General features: G+C 41.0%; 2 protein-coding genes across 4 annotated transcripts in view; one reads left to right on the plus strand and one right to left on the minus strand.

The window, feature by feature from the left end:
• The window catches only part of LOC119053180 (zinc finger protein 211-like), a 39,639-nt gene that overhangs the window by 4,499 nt on the left and 7,997 nt on the right, over positions 1–27,143 (minus strand). Inside the window, exons 1-2 of one of the 3 annotated variants that reach the window (XM_037150673.2) lie at positions 6,217–6,493; positions 4,124–4,250 (exon numbers count right to left, since the gene is read on the minus strand). The exons of 1 other annotated variant lie outside the window; for it this stretch is intronic. In XM_037150673.2, coding sequence (XP_037006568.2) covers positions 4,124–4,250; positions 6,217–6,249 — 160 coding nt within the window. In that variant the 5' untranslated portion in view covers positions 6,250–6,493. Of the gene's footprint in view, positions 1–4,123; positions 4,251–6,216; positions 6,494–18,949; positions 21,169–27,143 lie in introns of those variants that run through there. One more of the 3 variants, XM_037150672.2, reaches the window with a different exon arrangement.
• On the plus strand, positions 7,628–8,028 carry LOC119053181 (cytochrome c oxidase subunit 5B, mitochondrial-like). The gene has a single exon (XM_037150674.2). The coding sequence runs from the start codon at positions 7,639–7,641 to the stop codon at positions 8,026–8,028; it is 390 nt and encodes a 129-aa protein (XP_037006569.2). The 5' UTR covers positions 7,628–7,638.

Below are 27,143 nucleotides of genomic sequence, written 5' to 3' on the forward strand. Positions count from 1 at the left end.
CTCAAAAGATAAAGAATAAAAAATTATTCTCAGCAGAAGCCATTCAGGCTAGGAGAAAACCGGGTGATATATTCAAAACACTGAAAGAAAAAACTGCTATCCAACAAGACTATACCCAGAAAAACAGCCTCTTAGAAACAAAATAAAACAAAACAAAAAAAAAATAGTTTCTCAGACAAACAAAAGCTGAGGAAGATTACTGCCACTCAACCTGACTTGTTAGAAATGCCAAAAAATATGGTCAGGTAGCTCAATTGTATAGAGTGTCATCCTGATATGCTAAGGTTGTGGGTTTGATCCATAGCCAGGGCACACACAATAATCAACCAATGAATGCATAGATAAGTGGAACAACAAATCAATTGTTTCTCTTGCTCTAAAATCAATTAAAAAATAAAAGAAATGTCAAAGAATGTCATTCAAGCTAAAATGAAAGGTTACTAAATAAAAACACAGGAAACTGTGAAACTCACTGGTGAAGCTGAGAATATAATCAAACTCATAATACTATTATACTGTATCGGTCAAGTATATATCACAAAACTCTATTATAAAGGTTAAAAATTAAAAGTAGTAAAAATGATGATGGCTATAATAATTTGTTTTTTTAATTTATGATTTATTTTTATTTTATTTTTTCTATTACCATTTATCTCCCCCCTACAATAACTTGATATTAGGTGCCCAAAATAAGAGATGTGAATTGTAACACTGAAAACATAAAATGCTATGTTCTGTGAGAGATACAAGGGTAAAATATGTATATGCAATTGAAGCTTTTATTATATTAAAATAGACTTTTGAGTTGTGTTATATACTCCTCATGGAAATAAGAAACAAAAACTTACATAATATAGAAAAAAGAAAGGAATCAAAGCATTCCACTAGAAAAAAATGATAAAATCATAAAGGAAGAGAAGAGAAACAAAGGAACTACAAAAGAACCAGAAAACAATGAAGACCTCAATAGTGGGTCCTTAAACAAATTCTCCAATGAAAAGACAGAGTAGCTGAAGGGATAAAAACAAAAGAGCCAATATATACAGCTTACAAGAGACTTACTTTACCCTTTTGGGAACAAATACGCTGAAAGTATAAAAATGGAAAAAATATTACATGCAAATAGACACCAAGAGAGAGCAGGAGCAGTTAAATTTCTATCAGACAAAAGACTCTTCCAAGAGACAATGGTCATCATAGAATGATAAAAGTCAATTCATCAAGTGGACATAACAACTTTAAATATTATGTACCCGATGTTTACAGCATTATCCTAATATGCCAAGATTGTGGGCTTGATCCCAGGTCAAAACACACAAGAATCAAACAGTAAGTACATAAATGAGTGGAACAACAAATCAATGTTTCTCTCTCTCACTCTGTAAAATCAATTAACTTAAACAAATAAATGTTGTACACCCAAGAGCACCTAAGAATTTTTTTTTAAATATTGCTGGACCTGAAGGCAGAAAATGCAACCCAAAGTAGTAAAGAACTTCAGTACTCCCTTTTCAACAACAGTAAATCATACCAACCGAAAAGCAAGCAAGAAACTACTGAAGTTTAACTATACTTTAGAGTGAGGAAATAGAAATAGATAAAACATTATATGTAAATGCAGCAGATTATACATTCCTTTCAAATATATAGGGAATATCCTGTAAGTAGATGATGTTAGGTCAACGCACTCTTCTGGTTGCAATGGTATAAATGTAGAAATAAATTTTAGTTTCAAAAAAGGTAAAAAATTCACAACCATGTAGAAATTAAACAGACTCCTAAAAAATGAACAAGTCAAAGAAAAAAAAGAAACAAAAGAAGTCAAATACATACAGAGGCAAATATGAGTGAAAACACAAGCTACCAACAATTATGCACAGGGTACGGAACAAACAGTTCTAAGAGCAAATTTTATAAATATGAATTACTATATTTTAAAAAGTCCTCAAATAAACAACATAACCTCATACCTCAGAAAATGAAAAACAAGAAGAAACTAAGGCCAAAGTTACTAAACGAAGAAAACAATACATATTAAAGTAGACTAAAATAGAGAAAATAACAAAAGAATAACAAAATGATTACCTATTTTTAAAAAAAGATACAGAAAATTGGCAAATCTTAATGACAGATTACACATTATACCTGACACTACAAACCATGAAGGATCCTAAGAGATGTCTGCAGGTGATGTAACACAGGCAGTAAACAGAAGGCCCGCAAGTTGACTCCAGCCCTCCACCTTGTTTTATCCGGTCCCACACCTTGTTTCTACACTGTGGTATCACTGAGCCCTTGCTTAACAGTTACGGAGTAGTTACATTTATACAGTCCTAAAATTACATTTGGCCCTTTGAAAGGCAACTACGAGGCTGATGTGGCCCCCAGTGGAAATTAGTTTGACACCCCTGTGATATAACCTCATATACATAATATCATTGAGATTCTACCATGAACTTCAAAAATTAATGCAAATTAAGTAAACTGACAGGATACACAATTGACATGCAAATCAGTTCCATTTCTATACTATATAAAAGATATAACAATAAGACCTGACAGAGAAATTAAGAAAACAATCGCATTACAATAGCTTGAAAAACCATAAATACGCAGGAATAAATTTACCCAAAAAGGCGAGAGATCTGTACATTAAACACTGTAAGACTGACAAAAGCGATAAAAGAAAACACAAATAAATTGGAAGACATTATTCGTTCTTAAATTCCAAGAACTAATATTGTTAAAATGTATTTACTACTGATTTAATGCAATCCGGTCAGAACTGTAATGGTATTTCACACAAATAGAATATAAATTCTGAAATGTATGCAACCTCAGAAGACCTTCAGTAGTCACGGCAATCTTCAGCAGGAAGAACAAAGCTGGTAGCAACAAGTTTTCTCATTTCACTCTATTACATTATAGCAACCAAACAGTGTCTTACCAGCAAGAACACAGAAGCATAAACCCATAGCCCAGTACAGAGAATGCAGAAATAAACCCGAGCACATATAATCAAGTAATCTTTGACAAAAAACTGGAAAAACATATATGGGAAAAGGCATAGTCTTTATAATGAAGCTTTATAATGAAACTTGGGTACTATACCACTAATAAAAATTAACTCCAAATGGATTAAAAATTAAGTGCAGGAGCTAAAAATGTAAAGCTCATAGAAGACAATCTAGAGAAAAAGCTCTGTGAGATTGGTGTCAGCACTGATTTTCTCAATATGATCCCAAAACACAGAAAACAAAAATAAAAATATAAAAACCTAAACTATGACTAATGAAAAAGTATCTGTACAGCAAAACAAAAAATAAAGGAAACAAAAATGCTATCTACAGGACTGTAGAAAACACTTGCAAACCACATACAATTACCCCTTGCAGGTATAGGTTCAGGTCGGACCTCCACAATAAAACCAGTACCTCATATAAGGAGTCACATAAAATTTTTGATTTCCAGTGAATAATAAAGTTGTGTTTACATTATATTCTAGTCTCCTGATAGCTCAATAGCTTTATGTCTGCAAAAGTGTACATAAAAACTAAAAATACTTTATTGCTAAAAGACATTAACCATATACTATGATTGCTCAAAAAATGGCATCAATAGATTTGCTGAATCAGAGTTTCCATAAGCCAAATCTGTAAAAATAATCTGTGAAGTACAATTAAGCAAATGCAAAAAGATATATCTGATAAGGAATTAATATATAAAATATACAAGATATTTAAAAGATTCATTAGCAAAAGAAAATTACAAATAAAGAAGGACTTAGAATGCACAGATGTTTTTCAAAAGAACATATAAAAATGACTATGATGAATATAAAATATTCTTTTTCTCACTAACTAAAGTGGAATCCATTTGGCTCCTTGCAAGACCAGCAACCACAAATACTTCCCTATGAGGATTCAGTACAGCAAGTATTGGGGCTGCAGGGAGAGAACAGGGCAGTGCTAACAAACCAACCCTACCAAAAACATCTACCCCCAAAATTGGGGAAGCAAGCAATACCCACGGTCCATATGTGAGGACAGAACACACCCTGAAGAAAGGGGGCATGGAAACTACGAAGCCTACTCCAGGTTACTGTGTAGCCTGGGGATCTTACCTAGTGAGGATATAAGAGCAAAGTTCTCCAGCATCACATCCAGGTACAGGCGTCTCTGAACCTCATCAAGGAGGTGCCATTCTTCCTGAGAGAAGTACACAGCAACATCCTCAAAGGTAAAAGCAACCTATTAGGATGAATAAAAAAGAAACAAGTACATTGCATCTCTGAGAACTCACAATCCTACTATTCACACATCTCCCTCATATTCACCATCTTCCAGTGCTGCCCCTGCCACAAGATACTGAGACAGTATAATGAGAGGCTAGGAAAGTTTATTGGCACATGGAATAGAGAGACTGAGACAGATAGCTGAACACAACGCCAAGCAATTTACAGTCAGTGAAAAGTGTCACCAGGAGTGCCTGACAGGGGGCAAAACTGGGAAAACAAGGATCTCACCCCCAGGGTAACCTCTTCTCCCCTGGCCTTTCCTCCCTGGATATAACATCTAGGCTTCCATATTTCAGCTCCAGGCCCAGAAAAGCAGCAAAACCAGGTAGGCGATGCCAGGACCAACTGTAGTGACTAGACCCCCTGCCCTGTCACTGACCAATCAACGGTGACCAGGACCCTAAGAGAGCATACTTGGAAAACTGGTGAATAAATTTTACTAATGCCCTCCCAAGACCTTTGCTAAGATTTCTTCCTTCAAGAAGAAAGAAAAGCCTCAAGACAAATGACCAGTATGTGTCCTCTCCCTCTGAGGAGCAACCAGCACCATTTCCTTCCTCCCTCCCACTTATTTCAAGGCAAACATCTAAACTCTAAGGCAATGGGCAACTGGCAGCTTGTCCCAGGCAGATTCCCTGAGCCTGTCCTCAAAGCCTCCTTTTCTCTGACTTCCTAGTGAGCCGTGGCAGCCCCATATATATAGGCTCTTCTGTTGCTTTTTCTGTGCTAAGCCCTTGTCTTACTGTCTCCAGCTTTCATAAATGTGTCCTCATAGTCACCTGAACTCCTGTTGTGAAACCTTTCATACACGAACTGCAAACCTGCTCAGGGCAACACCAATGTCCAGTAACAATACCAGGCCCTAGTACCAGTGATGCTATCTGCTCATAGTCCCAAGAATCACCGGGATCGCCCTCAGCAACAGCAGCAGGAATGTGACGTGCAACAACAAATAGCATCTAAATTCCAGGCCTGCAGGGTTCCAACCTTCCTGCCCAGCAATTTCACTAAACCTCCCAGCTCATGCCTCCAACACTTAGCCAAACACGGCTTATACTTCACCCTTAGGTCCCTACACCTGGTACCCAGGACCAGCAGCTCACACGACCTCTAGCTTTGCAAACTGTGTGGCCTCTTCCTCACAGCTTCGCACCCAGGTTCACTCCCTCAGCTCTGCCACCTCCTGCTCCACACCACAGGAATCTGAAATCACCCATGAATTTAGCATATGGCTTTCAGAAAGTGCTCAGGTATTTCAGAATGCTCTAGAACAACTGAAGCAGGACAGAAAGAACTTAAGAGAAAAATCCTGACCAGCGGGGTAAAACCCCACATCCTTTCATCTGAGCCCCAAGCTCTCCGCACAAACAAAGGGAAACACTTAATGGCAGGAAGCCCCTGTGGCAATCACAGAATTCAGAACAAGCCCCACTCCCAAACAGAAGGCTCAGAATTTGGCACCAAAAAGCCTGGAGACAAAGCCCTCGCCCTTGGAAACATAAAATCCCAAGAACTATCTCAGCACTAGCTCGCTCCAGTCTCTCCAGTAGGCGCGCGTCCACTCAGAGGCACTGATTTTGCTTCCTTCCCAGTGGCGTCCACACTGGCCTTTCTTTTTCTTTTCTACCCAAATAAAACTTGCTTTAGTCTGACACCGATTTGCCCTTCAAACCTTCCTGGGCCAGTCAAGAACCTGAAGGTTGTCTGACAAGGGAAATTTTAGGAATGTCGAGGGCAGATCACCCCCGGAGTGTTGGAGGTTTAGTGAGACAACCGCCGCTGGCCCCTCAGCCCGTCACCCTCTCCCTACTCCCGTCACACTGTGTCACCCACTGAGCGCCCGGCGCTCCCAGACACCGCGGCCTGGGCCGCAGGGCTCTGAGGGCTGAGGGGGGAGGGTCCCGGGGACGCGCGTTCACCTCAGCGGGGCGCCTCCGCGCGGGCGCCGCCATCAAACTCCGTGAGCTGAGCGGGGCTGGAGCAGCTGAAAATAGTGGTCCCCGGGGCAAGAGGAACTCTGTCCCCGCTCTGGCGCTCGTCACCGAAGCGGAGTGGCCGAGCTTCACGCCTACTGTAATCACTATCCTCACGTCCTCAACATTCGATTCCGGGATCACAAGATCATCACAGGGTAATAAGGAAACTGAGAGTAAACGAAACGCCCGTAAGGAGAACGACTAAAGTCTGGTTCTGCATCAGCTCCCAACCGGAAATGCCTTTTTGGAGTCTTAATTGGCTTCCTGTGGCGACATTCCTCCCCTGGCCCTCTGGGTAATGTAGTTCCTACACTCCAAGGCCAGGATGCTGTATTTCCCCAGCTGACTCCAGAGGTGGATTATGGGACATATACCTCAAAAAAACCCCAGAAAGCCCTAGTGGGGATAGCCCTGGTCTAGTGGGCCTGTTGTTTGGAGCGTGGTCCCATGCACCAAAAAACATAGACATTTTTATTTCAGGTTAGGACAAATATCTAGATTGAGTTTGGTCCTCAGTAAGGGCACATGCCAAAGGCAACCAATTTACTGTGTATTTCTCACACCGATGTTTCTCTTTCTCTCCCTACCCCACTCTAAAAATCACTAAACATGTCAAATGAGTATTTTTTAAATACCAAATTTCTAAAAACTTTAAAAAATTTATGTTTACACTATACACCACTATAGTCTATTAAGTGTGCCAAGGCACTGTAAAAAGTAACAATATACACACCTTGATTTTAAAATATTTTATTGATTAAAAATATGAACCATCACCCGAGCCTTCACTGAGTTGCATACAATCTTTTTGCAGGTGGAGGGTCTTGCCTTTGTATTGATGAATGTGCATTACCTCCGAATCTCAATAAAGCACAGCACAATACAGGGGGATATATTCCCATTGGAGAATGCAAATTTTTAAACAAATGACTTTAGTACACAACCATACATATGACAAATATAACGCAAAAATGTAGAACGAACTGTTAAAAGGAAAGGATGCATAATGTAAACATAAATGAAAGGCTATTTATAATTTAAATATCAATTTAAAAACTAATTTTTGAAAAAGTGGGAGACTTGAATTCTGAAAGTTATCTATATTTTTGTTGGTATGAAAATGCAATTGTAATGAAATAGAACTTGTGAGTTACAGACATAGTTAATGATTTATAGGTGAGATGATGATAAGAATGTCATTGTCCCTGCCATAAGATTAGGGACATATTCAGGAGTTATATTTAGAATAAATAAGTACACATTCATACTGAAAGTTGAGGAATGCTGAGCTGAGAATTTCTTTACATTACAGGAAATATTATAATAAATAAGAAATTATGAGGGAAGTGTGTTGTAGCGGGCGCGATGGCTTCAAGGTTACTTCGAGGAGCTGGAGCGCTGGTCGCACAGGCCCTGAGGGCTCGAGGTCCCAATGGGGTAGCTGCGGTGCGCTCCCTGGCGTCTGGAGGTGGTACTCCTACAGATGGCGAGCAGGCAACTGGGCTGGAGCGGGAGGTCATGATGGCTGCGCGGAAGGGACAGGACCCATACAATATGCTAGCCCCAAAGGCAGCTTCAGGCACCAAGGAAGACCCTAATTTAGTCCCCTCCATCACCAACAAGCGAATAGTGGGCTGCATCTGTGAAGAGGACAACAGTGCTGTCATCTGGTTCTGGCTGCACAAAGGCGAGACCCAGCGATGCCCTAGCTGTGGAACCCATTATGAGATGGTGCCCCGCCAGTTGGCCCACTGAGCCCCTACGATAACTCACTCACAATGTGCTGTAACGTTTCTTGTCTTCGATAAAGACTGGCCATTACTTTGGCTCAAAAAAAAAAAAAGAAAAGAAAAAGAAATTATGAGTAGTGCATACTACTATGACACAATTCTTTGTTGTGTGCTGGTAACACTGCACTGAAATAAAAATATTTACCACATGTCCCACACCTTAGCAGTGTGGACTCTCTTGTGTTCCCTTCTGGTCAACCAATAGGAAAATATCTCTCCAGACTGGCCCACAATTCTAACAGGGCTTGGAGTTTTGAGAAGACACAGGTGGTGTGATATTCTTTGACAGTGACACTCTTAGAGAAATGTTCTGTTCAATGGATGCTTCCATGTCTTCTGCTCCACAGCAGAAACCTGAACAAAAGAAAACCCTGGTGAAGTACATATTGACCTATCAACAAGGGGTATTCTCATAACAAATTTTTGTCCGTCATGTCTAGGTATGATTCAATGTGATGATTTTCAAGACAACTAAGATAGACTCTGAAAACATTGTTGTTGTGCATTACAGGCCACTAAGGTCAGTAAGTAATGGGCACCTCATTAAACAAAAAACACTGGGCTAGGACAGGACACAAGGAAGAGAGGCTGGTTGTCAGGCTTTGTAGAGGAATGTGAATGTGCCCCAAACTATGAATAAAAATTGCAACAGAGCAGATGCTGTCCAAGGTTTGTATAGAAATGTGTGGTGGACACTTCAAAGTGAAACAGGGATTGACCAAAATCAGAGAGTACAGCTAAAAGACTCTATTATATAGGATAAAAATAAAGCATATTAAGAATAACAACAACAACAAAAGAATAACAATGACCTTGGCTGGTATGGCTCAGTGGATTGAGTGCTGACCTGTGAACCGGAGGGTTGCCAGTTGGATTCCTGGTTGAGACACATGCCTGGGATGCAGGCCAGGACCACAGCTGGGAGCACGAAGAGGGCAAGCACACACGCATATTTCTCGCCCTCTCCTCGTCCCTCCCTTCCACTCTCTAAAAATAAATAAATAAATAAGTCTTTTAAAAAAAGACTTCCGGCCAAGACAAAAGCATATGTAGATACCTTTGCCTCCTCACATAACCAAAAGAAAGACGACAAATTTAGAAACAAAAAATAACCAAAACTGCCAGAAAAATCAAACTTTATGGAAGTCTGACAATCAAGGAATTAAAGAAGAAACACTCATCCTGACTGCACCACAACCCAGAGATGTGGGTTAGGTCCACCCTGGTGAATACCTAAGGCTCCACCACTTAAAATGTAATGGGTGTGCTGAGACAAAGAAACATGGCCCAAATGAAAGAACAGATCAGAAAAAGGGGGAGGGATTTGGAGGAACAAATAGGAAGGACACAGGGACGAGAACTAAGAGGGGTGGAAATGGGAGGGAGGTGGGGAGCAAGGGGCGGGGGAGGCTGGGATGGGAAAAATAGACAAAAAACTGTACTTGAAAAATAACTGAATAAAATTAATAATAAAAAATAATTGCATAATAGAAAAATACCAACAAAGAAAAATGTATTTATTTGAAAACACTAATAAACTGACAAAAATTATGAAAAAATGCAAAAATGAGCAACATCAGAAAAAAAAAAAGAAAGAACAGATCAAAACTCCAAAATTACAACTAAGCCACAAAGAGATAGCCAATCTATCAGATGCAGAGTTCAAAACACTGGCAATCAGGACGGTCACAGAAATGGTTTTGTGTGCTTGTAAAATATAGGAAAAACTGAGGGCTATGCAAAGTGAAACAAACAAAAATATACAAGGAATCAACAGTCAAGGGAAGAAAACCAGGACTCCAATCAACAATTTGGAGCAGGAGGAAGAAATAAATATTCAACCAGAACAGAATGAAGAAACACGAATTTTTTAAAAAATGAGGAGGTGCTTAGGAACCTCCAGGACAACTTTAAATATTCCAATATCTGAATCATAGTGGTGCCAGCAGGAGACTTTCCCTATTTGACAGAAAAATTAGACTTCTAAGAAGTCCAGGAAGTCCCCAAAAAATTGGACCCAAGGAAGCACACACCAAGACACATCATAATTATACTATCCAAGATTAAAGATAAGGAGAGAATCTTAAAAGCAGCAAGAGAAAATGGGACAGTTACCTACAAAGAAGTTCCTAAAAGACTGTCAGCTGATTTCTCAAAAGAAACCTTATAGGTAAGAAGGGGCTGCAAAGAAGTATTCAAAGTCATGAAAGGCAAGGACCTACATCCAAGATTACTCTAGCCAGCAAAGCTACCATTTAGAGTGGAAGGGAAGATAAAGTGCTTTCCAGATAAGGTCAAGTTAAAGGAGTTCATCATCACCAAGCTCTTAATGTATGAAATGCTAAAGGGAATTATCTAAGTAAAAGAAGATTAAAAATATGAACGGTAAAATGAAAATAAACTCACAACTATCAACAACTGAACCTAAAGCAAAAACAAAAACAAAGTAATTGACTAGAACAGGAACAGAATCGCAGAAATGGAGATCACATGTAGGGTTATCAGCAGGCAAAGGGAAGGGGAAAGAGGAGAATGGAGGAAAAGGTACAGGAATAAGAAACATAAATGGTAGGTACAAAATAGACAGGGGGAGGTTAAGAATAATATAGGAAATGGAGAAACCAAAGAATGTATATGTATGACCCAGGGACGTGAACTAAGGGGGTGATGCTGGTGGAAGGTGGGTACAGGACTACAGGGAATAAGGGGGAGAAGACAAATGGGACCACTGTGATAGCATAATCAATAAAATATACTTAAAAAGAATAACAATGCTCATGATAATTTTTTAATAGATACACAATATATATTATGATGTGAATCGTGACATCAAGACATACACTGGGGTGGCAAATGGAGAGTCAGAGGGTAGATGTTTTTAATCCAACTGAAGCTGTTTTCAGGTGAGAATAAACTATTAAGAGTAGGAGTTCTTTTATGCAAACCACAAGCACAATCCTATATAATAGATACACAAAACAGAAAGGACTCAAAGCATAATACTGTAGTAAAGGATCCAATTACAAAAAAAAAGACTAAAAAGGAAGATAAAAATGGAACAACGAAAGATGTAGAAAACAATGACAAAGTGGCAATAGTAGGTCCTTGACATATTGTCCAATAAAGAGATACAGAATGGCTGAAGGGTTAAAAAAAACTCAAGACACAAAAGCATTTGAGATCTTGCTTCCTGGCCTTTGACATCAGTTTGGCTCAAATAAACATTTAAAAAATCCTCATGGCAGGTGAAAAAGGTGAAGGGATCAAGAAGTACATATTGACAGTGACAGAATAGTCAGGGGGACATAAAATACAGCCTAGGAAATAGAGTCAATAACATTCTAAAACCTATGTGTGGTATCTAATACCTGTGTATGGCTGGAATTATCGGGAAGATCATTTAGTAAGTTATATTATAATTATAATGTCTAATCACTGGGGTGTACACACAAAACTTATATCAAAATGTATGGCAACTTTAACTTTAAAATATTTATTTATAAAAATAAATAAATAAGTTGAGGACAGAACTACTGGAAAAGCCTGCTTAGGCTTTGCTTTTGTCTCCCCGGCACCTCCCACCCACCCCATGTCCCGCCAAAATCCCCACAAGACACAATATATGCTGCCTCCAAGAGACTCACTGAATCTTCAGGAATACAAATAAGCTGGAAATAAAGAGATGTAGTAAATATTTCATGCAAATATAACCAAAGAGAACAGGAATAGCTAAAATGTATCATACAAAACAAACCTCAAACACTGTCAGAAAAGGAATAGGTCATCCTAAAATGATAACGAAGTCAATTCATCATGGAGATAACAATTTTAATTACTATGTACCCCACCATAAAGCACCTAAGAACATTAAGCAAACAATATGAGATCTGAAAGCAGAAAATGCAACGCAACAGCACTAGACAAATATTTCTCTTTCAAAATTGGGTAGCTCACCCTGTTCAAAAGGACTAAATAATTGTTGAAGTCTGACTACAATTTAGACAAAATACAATTCATAAACATATACAAAATATTTTTTAATTATTTATTTATCTTTAGAGAGGAAGGAGAAAAGGAGAGAAGGAGAGAAACATCAATGTGTGGTTGCCTCTCGTGAGTCCCCTTCCGGGAACTGGCCTGCAACCCAGGCATGTGCCCTGACTGGGAATCGAACCACGATCGTGTGGTTCGCAGGCCTGCGCTCAATCCACTGAGCTATGCCAGCTAGGGCTCCATATACAAAATATTTTATTCAGCCGTGGCCAGGTGACTCAGTTACTTAGATCATTGTCTTGTGTACCAGAAGGTTGAAGGTTTGATTCCCGGTCAGGGCACATACCTAGGTTGCAGGTTCAATCCCTGGTTTGGGTGCAGATGGCAGGCAACTGATAGATACTTTTCTCTCACATTGACATTTTTCTCCCTCTTATTCTCTCTCTCTCCCTCCTTCTCTTCTTCTCTCTAACAATCCGTAAACATACCTCTGGTGTAGAAATGATCAAGAGGAATATAAAAAATGGGTTTCCTCACTAATCAATGTGAAATCTATTAGGTTTCCAGCAATACCACTGAGGTCAAATCCTCCCCTAAGAGTTCAGTACAGCAGGTATTGGAGCAGCAGGGAGAGAAGAGGGCAGTGCCAACAAAGCAGCCCTGCCAAGTACAAGTCCTACCCAGAAATCTGGAAAAGCAAACTGTACACAGTCCACATGTGTGGACAGAGCAACCCCTGAAGAATGAAGGGCACAGGGCAAATGTGCAGCCAAGAGTTCTTTCTGCAGAAGCATGCAGAGCAAAAGTTTTAGAAATACTGTACTTTTTGGACAAGGAAATGTGGCTCATCCAACACAGTGATGGCTGGAGTAAGGGCTTGGGACATTTATTTGGGTTTGTTTCCGGATAGTAAAAGTGTAAGAAAGATATTGATATAGAAGGTTAAGACTGGGTTTGGCTTTCCAGCCTGGTTTTGGAGCTCACCCACTGTGGGTTTTGATGCACATATCACAAGAATACAGTGGAAATATTAAGTGTGATCTAGTGTTCCCGGGAGAGGTCATTTCTAGGGTAACATTGTCTCTGATAAATGTGGATGGCTTCCTTTAGCTGCTGGTTTTGCATAGCTTTCTGCAGGATCTGCTCTTTCTAACCTTCAGGCATCCTTTTCTTGTTTGATCAGGTCACCTGGCACCCAGGGCCTTCAGGCAGAATGTCTTTGGGGGAAAGTGGCTGAAGTCCCTAATGCTGTTTGTTTATCTGTGCCAGTTGGGCTCACTATGCAGTTAATGTCACAAAACAGACACTAATATTTCACAGCATGTATTACTGATGTAATGAGAAGTCTCTCAGTTCTGCCTTTGCAGCAGTGTGGCTAGAGTCAAGCTGGATTTGATTTGAATCCTCTGGCTCAAATTATACATTTACTGCAAACAATGGAGAACATATTGTGGACATCAAATACATGTAATTACAAGCATTCCTCCAAAACAGTGCGTGTTTGGTTCCAGACCAATCAATCAAATATGCCAACAAAGCTACTCACATGAATTTGGTTTCACAGTGTATATAAAATTTATGGTTACACTATAAACTATTGTAGTGTACTAACGGTGCCATAGCATTATCTCAAAAATAATATTGTACATACCTCAGTTAGAATACTTGCTGCTACAAAATGCTACAAGTAGCCTTCATTGAGTTACATGCAATCTTTTTGCAGCAGGAGAGTATTTGAGTTGATGAAAAGACATTGTGAAACTCAATACCACAATAAAGGGTGGAATGCTTGAATTCAAGAATCTGGGAAATGTTACTACACAAAGATCTAGTTACACCATCATACATATGAAAAGCATAACACAAGAATGTAAGAGAGACTTTTTTTAAAAAAAGATTTTATTTATTTATTTTTAGAGAGGAAAGGACGGAGAGAAGGAGAGAAATATCAATGTGCGGTTGCCTCTCATGAGTCCCTTGCTGGGAACTGGCGCATGTGCCCTGACTGGGAATCGAACCGCGATCCTGTGGTTCACAGGCCCGCGCTCGATCCACTGAGCTATACCAGCCAGGGCCTGTAAGAGAGACTTTTGAAATAAAAAATCTAAAATGCATATATAAACACAAATTGTTTATCATTTAAATTTCAATTGAGAAAAATTAATTTTTGAAAAACTGAGAAAACTGAATTTTGACAAAGTTATTGGTATTTTTGTTACTGTGACAATGCTATTATAATTATCATAAAAAAGACACCTTCTGAATTTAAAAATTTATGAGATAATATGTGTGGCATTGTCAGTACAATAAGATTAGAAATATATTCAAAATTTATAGTGAATGAAGAAGTACAAATTCATACTAAAATTTGACCTATAGATCACCATCTTTTTTACATCACATGAAATATTTTAATTATCTATTATAGGTATGTGTAAATAAAATAAAAATTAAAAACCAGCTGTGGCTGGGTAGCTCAGGTGCTTAGAGCATTGTCTAGGTACTCCAACGTTGTGGGTTCCATCCACAGTCAGGGCACATAGAAGAATTAACCAATGAATGCATGCAGAAGTGGAACAACAAATTGATGTTTCCCTATTTCTCTGTCCCATCATCTCTCTCTGAAATCAATAAATAAGAAAAATTTTAAATTAAAAATCAATAGTAATCCTGTAAGAAGCTCTCTCCTACTTAAAATTTTAAAGTGCTTTCCCCCTGTTCCTCAGATAGCAGCTGGTGTCAAGGTCTCAGTCTCCAACCATCATTTGCTGTATAGGCTGGCCAAGATCCTTGCAGGTTCTACAAGATAGAAAAGTGTATGACGCCCTTGATCCAGGACAGCCCTTTGTGCCGGGTCCCTGTGATGTTCCTTAGCATTTTTGAAATATGCCCTACCACACATTCAGCAAAAGAGAAAGGATCACAAGTCTGAAAGGGTGCCACATACCAAGTTAAGAGGGACATGAATAAGTATAAGTACTCCCCTGACTTCGGTGGTGGAAATTCATACACTTATATTTTTTAGGAAGATGAAACTGTTTCCAGCTGGTGGACACAATGTCCACCACACTCACAGAAGACAACCTACCAGCAGAATCTAATGTGATTAACATGGCTGAACCTCTGCAGATTCAAAGATCTGCAGACCCTGCCTGAAAGCGCCTTTCAGAGAGAGTGAATGCACACGCCTGCAGAAAAAACAATTCCAGAAACAATTTAGATTGAGAACCAAATGAAAATAAGAGAAACCATGAGTCTCTGAAGTTTGTAGAGACTGGGAGCATGAAGAGAAATGGACTTTCCTCAGTTAATGAAGATGCTCTACCTGAAGCATCTTGTGTCAGAGCCACAGGAAACTCAGTGATGCGTGGCCCTTCAATACTATGATAAAGGGTTTGGCCGCATCCCTAGAAAGAGCAAGCCCCTGTGGAGCTTCAAGAGCATCTTTCACATACTCACTACCACAGCTGACCCTGTCATCTGAAACCTGGAACATCTAGAGCATTGTGTTGGCCACCAACACTATGTTGCACACACTGATGAGCTGTGCCCACTCGCTGTGGGTGTGGACATTGTCATCCAGTGAGTCCAAGCTCTTCTTTGACAGTGGCCACTTTGACTTTGACCACCTGACAACGAGACCACCAAAGAGCCCCTTTGCCAGACTGAAACCTGGCCATGGAGTCAACCTACATGAACCAGTTTCTCCCAGAAGTGCCTGAAGATGGAGAAATATACAACTTCACCAACCAAAACCCATTTGTAGAGGATAACATGGGTAAGAAAGAAAACCTCTGTTGAAAACTAGTCTTGTAGGGAGAAGCTTGGAAACACTCAGGACCTGATTTTCCATTGTTGCACCCCCCCCCTTGGGGAAGTGTCCTTCATCAACATTAACACCCTCAACAAAGTGACACTCCATGCACTGGGTGGCGTAGACTGGACTCAGAAGCTGGACTCTCAGTCAGGGGCTGTCATTACCATGGAGCTGAAGAACAATAGCTACAAGCTGGCCTGATGGACTTTCTGTGGTTTGCTGGCTGGATTTGAGTCAGTAGGCTTGCTTACGTGTCCCAAAACCATGTGAACGACCCCTTGTACCACGTCATCCTGGGCACCCAGCAGTTCAAGACCAATGTTTCCCAACCAGATCAACCTGAGCATAGAGAACACCAGGCACATCTTTTATTTTTAAGATTTTATTTATTTATTTTTTGAAAAGTGGGGGAGGGAGAAAAAGAGGGAAAGAAACATCAATGTGTGGTTGTCTCTTATATGGCCCCCACTGGGGTCCTGGCCCACAACCCAGGCATGTGCCCTGACTGGGAATCAAACAAATGACCCTTTGGTTTGCAGCCCATGCTCAACCCACTGAGGTGCAACAGCCAGGGCAACGCCTGGCACATCTTGCTCTACATGGACATCAGCATGAATTATATCCTCAATGACCCCAACAAGCAGGTCATAGTAATCAATAACCTGCCTAATGGCTTATTTTGCTTGAACAAGGACAAGGAGGAGGAGAAAGTAAAAGAAACTTAAGCCCAATGGTGGCATGGAGCTTCAGGGTTTTTAAAAGGATTTTATATATATTTTAGAGAGAGGGTAAGGGAGAGGGAAAGAGAAACATCAGTGTGTGGTTGCCTTTCACGAACCCCTGCTGAAGACCTGGCCCAGAGCCCAGGCATGTGCCCTGACTGGGAATCAAACCGGCAACCCTTTGGTTCAAGATCGGGCACTCAGTCCACTGAGCCACACCAGACAGGGTGGAGCTTCAGTTTTTAAATGCACGCAGCCTGGGACTTCAAGTCAAGATGGAGTTGTAAGTAGACACACTGTGCCTCCTCACACAATCATGAGAATCACAACTAACCTCAACACAAAAAAAATCACCCAGAACTGCAGGAAAATCAAACTGTATGTAAGTCTACAACCAAGTATCTAAAAAAGCCATATTCATCCACACATGTAAGAGGGGCAAAGCTGGGGAGGAGAGGACGTGGCGTGGTATTGGAGAGGCAGCAGCAGGGTCGGAATGTGGCCTCATGTTCATGTGTGGTGGATAAAAACTGAGGATACCTTGGGAACAAGTGATCCCAACACCAAGCCAGACAGTGCAGCCCAGGCTGCCAGTGCCAGCAAAATAAAGCCTCAATTTCTGGCTTAAAAAACCTTTGGGGACTGGGGTGGTGGAAGAAACTGTCAGTTTCTCAGTAGCGTTCATTTAAAGGGCCCACACAGACTTAGAACGTACGCAAGCCCACCCACTCTGGGAACCACCACCAGGACAACAACTAAAAGGGTGCCAGTTGCATACAGGAAGTGGATAAAATGACTGAAGACCCAGCAAGTGACAGAGAAGACTCCAGGAGCCAGGCAGCAGCACTGTCCCCTCCCCGACCCCTCCACACACAGAGCCACAAAGTGGGTTGCCCTACTCTGGCAAACACCTATGGTTCCACCCATACAATTTAACAGGTGCCCTAAGACAGGGCATCAAACCAGCTCTACCTAATACACAGAAACAAACTCAGGGAGGCTGCCAAATTGAGGAGAGAAATATGGCCTAAATGAAAGAACAGAACAAAACTGCAGAAAAACAACGAAACGAAACAGAGAGAGCCAACCTACGAGATGCAGTTCAAAACACTGGTGATCAGGATGCTCAGAGAACTCAACTGAGTATGGCAAAAACGTAAGGGGAGAAATGAAGGCTACACTAAGTGAAATAAAAGAAAATTCACAAGAAACCAACAGTGAAGGGAAGGAAGCTGGGATTCAAATAAACAATTTGGAAGACAAGGAAGAAGAAAACATTCAACTAGAACAGAAATAATAAACAAGAATTTAAAAAAACCAAGGAGTGTACAAGGAGACTCTGGGACATCTCCAAACATGCCAATATCCGAATTATAGGGATTCCAGAAGGAGATAAGGAAGAACAAGAATTACACACAAATGTTTGTTCCAGGTTTATTTTAAATAATCAAAAATTAGAAATAACCCAATGTCCATGAACAAATGAATAAACAAATGTTGATAAATTCAAAGACAAGAATATTGCAGAAAAAAAGATGAGCGACAAACATATCATAAATGAATCTTCAAGTATTTATGCAACATAAATCAAAGCAAAAACTTTTATTCCCATCATATAAATTCTAGGGAATGCAAAGTTACCCATTAAAAGGAAAAGTAAAGCAATGGTCAATTAGAGAATTGTGAAGGGCAGGGAGAGAGGTTATAAAAGGACGTGAGGTAAATACACAGAGACAGATACAGTCAGCATTATAATTATGGCGAGGGTTTCAGTTTAATGCATATGTAAAATTTTATCACATATTCTCACTCAGATATACTATTTGCTAATTAAAACATTTCAAAAATGCTTCAATATAACAAAAATACTGCCTGTCCATTTTGGATAATAGATTTGACAACTCTATATTCAATCCACGTTCTCATGCCCTCTAGGGTCACTCTTGCCTTAGTTATAGCAAATATGCCAATCATTGAATGACTTCCAACCAAATCAGCAGAAATGCTAGATGAGTCACAAAAGCCACACCACTGGACAACAGACACTTTTCTTCATCTTTAATTTTTCTGTCTAGACATCAGTGGTCTTCAGGTAAACATATAACAGGGTACACAAATCCACAAAACTGTTTGTTAATTTTCAATGACAGTGACTTGGACTAGAAAAGCCAAACATGCTTGTAGATCCTCATATTTGTGTACACACTGACTCTGCAGTCTTTTTCACAGAAATATTTCTGGACAGGTGTAGAAGCAGCACATTGAATATAGCTGGCTGCAGTCTTCACAAATCTTTTTTATGCAGGTGATTCTGTAATAATCATGGTTTACCCTAACTCCTCTCTGAGTTGGCCATACAACTCAGAGACCATCACTTAACTTATGTAATTGTAGATGTTATAACACATGGACCTTTGAAAAACTTTTTGTTATAACTTACTTCCTTTTTTAAGATTTTGTTTATTTATCTGTAGAGGGGAAGGGAAGGAGAGAAATATCAATGTATGGTTGTCTCTCATGCGTCCCCTGCTGGGAACTGGCCTGCAACCCAGGCACGTGCCCTGACTGGGAATCGAACCATGATCCCTTAGTTTGCAGGCCCACGCTCAATCCACTGAGCTACGCCAGCCAGGGCGACCTTTGAAAAACTCTTGAAAGTGATTCCCTTAAAAATTATTGGCATACCCCATGAACAAGGGAAAAAGTCATGCTACTGTCAGATGTACTTGAGGTAGCCCTGACCACTGTGGCTCAGTTGGTTGGGAGTCGTCCTGCAAAGAAAAGGTTGTTGGTTTCATGGTGAGTCACGACACTTGCCCAGTGCCCAGGTTTTGGGTTCATTCCCTCATTGGGACAGGTAGGAGAGGCAACCAATCGATGTTTCTCTCTCACATCACTTTCTCTGTCCCTGTCATTTTCACTCTCTCTAAAAGAATAAACATACCTACAGGCGAACAATTTGTTTTTAAAAGTTGTCTGGTGTAAACTGTCTGATGACAATAAAGGTGAGAGATTCTGATACAAGATTTCCCACATTTACTGAACTGATATGACCTTTCTCCTCTGGGAGCTTTCTGAGAATAGTGAACTTTACTGCTAATGAAAAAAGATTTCCCATATTCAGTGCACTTCTAATGCCTTTGTTCAGTGTAAAAACTCTGTTGGTAACAGAGGCCATGGCTAGTGGTATAAGGTGTTACACTTTAACTTTACTCCTAAGGCCTTTTTCCATTGTGAACTCTCTGATGACAACGGAACGGATATTTCCTATTAAAAGATTTCCCACATTCACTGCACTTATAAGGCCTTTCTCCAGTGTGAACCCTCTGATGGTAAAGAAGGCTAGAGCTCCAAATAAATGATTTTCCACATTCATTGCACTTATAACGCTTTTCTTCAGTGTGAACTCTCTGATGATAAAGGAGAGCAGAATTTACAGTGAAAGATTTCCCACATTCACTGCACCGGTAAGGTTTTTCATCAGTGTGAAGTTTCTGATGACAACGAACGTGCCATTTACTCTTAAAACACTTTCCACATTCACTGCACTCATAAGGCCTTTCTTCCGTGTGAGTATACTGATGACAAAGAAAGTGCCATTTCCTCTTAAAACATTTTCCACATTCACTGCACTTATAAGGCCTTTCTCCAGTGTGAAGTCTCTGATGACGATGAAGACCAGACATTCTGGTAAAATATTTCCCACATTCATTGCACTGATATGGCTTTTCTCCAGTGTGAATCCTTTGGTGTTGAATGAGGCTTCCCCATTGGCTAAAGGATTTCCGACATTTGTCACACTCATAAGGCTTTTCTCCAGTGTGAACTCTCTGGTGTATAACAAGGTTTGAACTTTGTTTAAAACATTTTCCGCACTCACCACACCTATAAGGCTTTTCTCCTGAGTGAACTAAGCTTTTTCCACATTCACTGCACTTATTTGGCTTTTCCCCTGTGTGAACTTTCTGATGATCATGATGCCCAGAGATTTCTGGAGAACATTTTTCACATTCGCGGCACACAAAACACTGTCTTCCAGTTTTGACAGCTTGATCTGGATCAAGTGTACGTTCGCAGCCAATGGCTTTCTTACATTCCTTCCCAGTGTGATGTTTTCTCCTGTGAAAACCCTCCTCAGATGTTGCCATTTCTTTTGGCTTGTCCCCGGCATAAGCAGTCTGTTGTTGGACATGTCCTGAGCTGGTAAAAACATTCTGCCCAACTTCCCCACAAGTAAAAAGCTTTTGGGACACATTGAAATTGCAGCCCTTCACAAGGGAGGCTTTGTCCATACCGCGTATGGAGGGCTTCTCTCTCATATACTGCTCCTTGTGATGCTTTGCTCTGAAATAAAATCGTTTTTTACAGGCCCCACATCTCAGCAGTTTCTGGCTATCTTGTATTCCCTGCTGGTCAACCAAGAGGAAAATTTCTCTCAAGACCAGCCCACAACTCTCACAGGGGTGGCTCTTCTGGGAAGACAAAGCTGTCTTGAGATTCTTGTCCTGTGATGCTTGTGTAGAAAGGTTCTGTTCAGTGGGTGCCTCCACATCCTCTGCTCCACAGCAGCAACCTGACAAAAAGAAAATACTTTTGAGACTTCTGGCCAAGATGGAGGCATAGGTAGACACACTGTGCCTCCTCAAAAAACCAAAATAATAACAAAAAATTAGAAACAAAATAACAACCAAGACTGAGAGAAAATTGAACTGTATGGAAGTCCGACAACCAAGGAGTTAAAATAGACACATTCATCCAGACTGGTAGGCGGGGCGGAGTTGGGCGCCCTGATGAATGGAGAGGGGTTGTGGCCCAGGAAGCGTTGACATCGGGCATGCAAGGCACCCCGGCACGCAAGAAGGCACCAGGAAGACAGTGGGCACCCAGGCGGCAGCTGGCAGACCCCGGGCGTGGGGTGGCAACAGGTAGACCCAGTGAGGTGGTGATTGACAAGCGGGGCACTGTGCACAAGGTGGCTGGCTGACTGGGCAGTGGCCCCACATTTGCGCTCAGATAACTGGCGAGTGAGACAGAACGCACAACCCAGGGCCCTAGTGACAGGAAATAAAGCCTCAGAACACTGACTGAAAAATACCTGTGGGGGTTGAGGTACAGGGAGAGACTCCCAGCCTCACAGGAGAGTACAAAGGGAACCAGTAATGATGGGAAGGAAACTGGGACTCAGATCAATGGAGTGGACCAGGAGGAAGAAAGAAACATTCAACCAGAATAGAATGAAGAAACAAGAATTCAAAAAAAATGAGGAGAGGCTTAGGACCCTCCAGGACATCTTTAAATGTTCCAACATCTGAATTATAGGGGTACCAGAAGAGGAACAGGAACAGCAACAAGTAGAAAACTTATTTGAACAAATAATAAAGGAGAACTTCCCCAATCTGGCAAAGGAAATAGACTTCCAGGAAGTCCAGGAGGCTCACAGAGTCCCAAGGAACACACCAAGGTACATCATAATTGCATTATCCAATATAAAAATGGAGAGAATCCTAGAAGCAGCAAGAGATAAGGAGACAGTTACCTACAGAGGAGTTCCCATCAGACTGTCAGCTGACTTCTCAAACGAGACCTTACAGGCAAGAAGGGGCTGAAAAGAAGTATTCTAAGTCATGAAAGACAAGGACCTACATCCAAGATTGCTCTATCCAGCAAAGCTTTCATTTAGAATGGAAGGGCAGATAAAGTGCTTCTCAGATAAGGTCAAATTGAAGGAGTTCATCATCACCAAGCCCTTATTTTACGAAATGTTAAAGGGACTTATCTAAGAAAAAGAAGATAAAAAACATGTATAGTAAAATGACAGCAAACTCACAATTACTAACAACCACACCTAAAATAAAAACAAACTAAGGAGCCCTGGCTGGTGTAGCTCAGTGGATTGAGCATGGGCTGCGAACCAAAGGGTCACCAGTTCAATTCCCAGTCAGGGCACATGCCTGGGTTGCGGACCAGGTTCCCAGTGGGGGCCATGTGAGAGGCAACCACACATTGATGTTTTTCTCTGTCTCCCTTTCTTCCCCTCTCTCTAAAACTAAATAAAATAAAATCTTTAAAAAATATATAAGGAAACTAGAACAGGAACAGAACGACAGAAATGGATATCACATGGAGGGGTAGCAGCAGGGGAGGAGGTAGAGGAGAAGGGGAAAAGGTACAGAGAATAAGTAGCATAGATGGCAGGTAGAAAATAGAAAGGGGGAGGGCAAGAATAGCATGGGGAATGTAAAAGCTTAAGAACATAAGACACATGGACATGAACTAAAGGGGGGGAATGTGGGTGGGAGAGGGTGTGCAGGGAGGAGGAGAAAGGGGGGATGGGACAACTGTAATAGCATAATCAATAAAATACATTAAAAATACTTTTGAAATGCATGCTAACCATATAGTGGAGGAATATTATAGTCACAAATGTTCATCTGTCACAGCTAGGCATGATTCTATGGAATGATTTTCAAGACAATGAGTTACACTGAGGAATGGGCTGATATATATCGGCTGGCCCCAAAGGTCAATAAATGGTGGAGAGCTCACCAAAAAAAGATACAAGCATAGAATGTAAAACAAAGACAGGAGGCAGGGCCTACTAATTTTTCCTTAATAAGGAAAATAGGACCTTTCCTTCTGGTGATGATAGGCTGTGTAGAAGAATTTGAACACGCGTGAACCCATAAAAACCAATCTCAGCTCTAGCTGGTCTAGCAAAGTTGGTTTGGTGTGATCATGCGCAGCAAAATGTTGCCAGTTCCATTCTGCTCAGGACAAATGTTTGGGTTGCAAAGCCAGTCCCAAGTGGAGGCACATCCAAAAGGCAATCAACTGATGTTTCTACCACACATTGATGTTTCTCTCTCTCCCTCCTCCTCTCTCTAGGAATAAACACATAAAATCCATAGAAGTAATTTGTCTTCAAAACAAAAATCAATTTCATCAGAGCATATGATATTCAAGGACAATATAAGAATATGTAAGTGCTACCCTGACAAGTGTGGCTGAGTGGTTTGGGTGTCATTCTCCCTCTCATCCCCTCTCTCTAAAAATTAATGTAAAAACCTTAAAAATAAAATAAAGTTGAAGAAAAAGATCTGGTACATATACACAATGGAACACTACCCACCCATAAAAAAGACTTTACCCCTTATGATAGCATGGATGGACCTGGAGAACATTATATTAAGTGAAATAAGCTACTCAAAGACAAGTATCATATGATTTCACTCATGTGGATTCTAAGGAACAAAGTGAACTAACAAGCAAAATAGAGACAGACTCATAGATAGAGACCAGGGTGACAGCTCTAGGGGTGGGATGGTAAGGGGGTGGGAAAACCGAGCAAAAAGGAAAAAGGACTCATGGGCATGGACAATAGTGTGGTGACAGCAAGGGGAGGGAATGGGGAGTATGAGGGGGATAAATGACAATGGAAAAAATACAATAAAAAATATATTAAAATCTTCCAAAGGTGGGGGGGGACAGAATACCTGAGTCCTGGCTGAGGTGGCCACTTGGTTGGAGCATAAACAAAAAGGCTGTAGGTTGGTCTCTGTCCCCAAATGGGGTATGTGCAGAAGCCAAATGATTAACTGATTGTTGTTTCTCTATCACATCTCTCTCTCTCAAAAAAAAAACCATATCTTCATGTGAGAAATTTAAAAATAATGATAAAAAATGAATATGCGCACACTATGAGGCTCTACACACATGGATCAAGGAGGGAGAGGAGTGAGGAGAGAAATGGTTGAGATAAAGGGTTTAAATTTATTTATTTATGTACCTATTTTTAGAGAGGGGAAGGGTGGGAGAAGAAAGAAAAACATCGATGTGTCGTTGCCTCTTGAGCTCCCCCCTACTAGGGACTTGGCCTGCAACCCAGGCATGTGCCCTAGACTGGGAATTGAACCTGCAACCCTTTCATTCGTAGGCCAGCACTCAATTCACTGAGCCACACCAGCCAGGGTGAAGGTTTAGAAAAATACAAATTATCCATAGACTGGGAATCCTAGGAGAAATGACAACTGTCAAAACACACTGTAGTTGGATAAGTGACAACAATATGCAAGGGCAAGTAGATTAAGGTGTGAGAAAGCAAAGGTAAAACACTCTGTTAAATAAATGAGTTCCTAGTTATGACCTTAACATGTGTCATCCCTGGCATCAGGGATGTCATCCCTGGCATCAAACCCTCACCAACTGCCATTCACCAAGGCACAACCCTTTCTGAGCCCACCCATGTGGACGGAGTCATGCCCCTCCTGTGACGCACAAATGACTCTTCCCCTTAATTGTCAGTGGAGCCATGCCATGGCATTTGGATAAAAAATCCTAAGAAAGAAACTGAAGAGATGGATGATAAAACTGTGATAAAACAAGACAGCACAAAACAGACTCTAGCAAAAAAGATCTGCGTAAGTGACATCAGCAAAATAGCAGAATAGGAGATGTGAGAAAAAATGTGAGAGGAAGGGAATACATTAGAAAGTTGATTTTAAATAACCTGAAGACTGACTTCCCAAAATCTGAAAGACATGGAAACAATCAAGTTTGTGGTTTCTCACAGGTAACTGTACAGGTTGGTGGGAGTAGGACTTCACCAAGACACATTAGAATAAAAGTGTCAAAAATGCAACGCAAAAAAAAATTGAAAGCACAGAGAGAATAGAAACACTTCTCACAGGAAAAACGTACATATATGCTATAGGTAAACTTCTGCAAAAAACCCTCAAAGGCTAGAAGAAACTGAAGTGATATATCGAAAACACTAAAAGATAAAAATCTGAAAACCAACAGTATTTATACAGAAAACCTGTTCTTCAGAAATAAGAAAGACATGTCCAAGCTAGCAAAGCTGAGAAAGTTCACTGCTACTCACCCTCACTCAGAAAAAATCCCAAAAGAAAAACTTCTGGATAAGGTTGCGTAGGCCAACATGGATCGCCACTTCACACAACCACATCAAAATTACAACTAAAAGATACAACAACCATCACTCTGAATGGTCAGAAATTGAGTCGAAAGGAAGTCTGACAACTACAGAATTAAAGAAACCGCATCCATCCAGATTTGTAGGAGAGGTGCAGACAGAGAACGGGATGGTCCCACACCCACGTGTGCTGGATAAAATTCAGGAGGGATATCTCAAGATCAAGGAGTCCCAGCCCCACACCAGGACCCCAGCCCAGGGTTCCAGTGCCAGGAAGATAAGTCCCCACAACTTCTGGCTGTAAAAACCTGTGGGGATTGAGACAGTGGAGAAAATGCTGGGCCCCCAAACAGGTCCTCTTAAAGAACATTCACACAGACTCACCTATTCAGCCTCAGTCCCTCTGAGGTCCAGCACCAGGGTAGCAGCTTAAAAGGCACCAATGGTATATCGGGAGAAACTGAAGTATTTGACATTAAGGTGAGCAGATGCCACTGTCCTTTAGCTAAACCTTCCTGCAAGCTCATGCAGTATCTAAGACTCCGTCAACCTGGCTAACACTGCTTAATCTGACTTGGAGATTCCCCAGAGACTCTGGCCCATCCAATTTATGCGATCACCCAAGCAACTTTACCATATGAATGGCTCATTTTGGCACATGCTTCACAACTTCCTAAATCCTCTCAAACAAGCAATAGCTGGCCTCATTGAGCTGCAGGTCCGGAAATAGAACCAGCCAGCCTAGATTCACAGTCTGGATTCACCTGGGAATCTCCAAGCCCAGCACAAGTAACAGCAATCTCAGATTGCTTTAGAACTCAGGCAGCGTGGCCTTGAGCGAAAAACAGGTGGGGGCTGAGCTTGACCTGCACCACCTGGGAAATGCCAGGGACAGAGCACGCACTGGACAGCTTCAGACCATGTCAGAGCACCACCACCCTCCCCTGCACAGCTGATTCTCCACGTAGTATGGACAGACTGTGGTCAGCGGTCACAGACAATCCTTGCAGCTGACTGGTTTGGGCAAATGCCTCACATTGATCTACTAAGAGCAACCAAGGCTCAACTACATAAGGAGGCTGGACTCAGCCCACATAGAGGGTGCACCTTGAGTATCCAGCTTGGGTGATAGAGGAGGCTGGGCCACTGGACCCTACAGGATGCCTCCTACATTAGACCATACTACCAACGCACAGAGTCAAAGCAGCTCTACCTAATATATAAAACAAATACATGGAGGCTGGAAAAACAAGGAGACAAAAAAACATGGCCTGAATTTCAGGGGTGTCCAAACAGTGGCCCGTGTGCTGCATGTTGCCCAACAGGAAATCTCTGTCATATCTCCGACCCTTTTTTTTGCTCATCAGTTTTCATTAGTGTTTGTACTTAATATATGACCCAAAACAACTCTTCTTCTTCCAGTTGACACCCAGAGACACCAAAGGTTGGACACCCTTGGGCTCTAAATGAAAAAAGGAAACAAAACAAAACAAACAAACAAAAACCCAGATCAAAACTCCAGAAAAAGAACTAAATGAAATGAAGATAAGTAATCTATCAGATGCAGAGTTCAAAACACTGGTTGTAAGGATGCTCAAGGAACTTAGTGAGGATCT

This window comes from Artibeus jamaicensis, unplaced genomic scaffold (genome assembly GCF_021234435.1).
Source record: "Artibeus jamaicensis isolate MK-2021 breed Jamaican fruit bat unplaced genomic scaffold, CSHL_Jam_final contig_723, whole genome shotgun sequence".
NCBI lineage: Eukaryota > Metazoa > Chordata > Mammalia > Chiroptera > Phyllostomidae > Artibeus > Artibeus jamaicensis.

Coding starts and splice junctions, on each gene's coding strand:
- LOC119053181 (XM_037150674.2), top strand. CDS start 7,639: ATGGCTTCAAGGTTACTTCGAGGAGCTGGAGCGCTGGTCGCACAGGCC.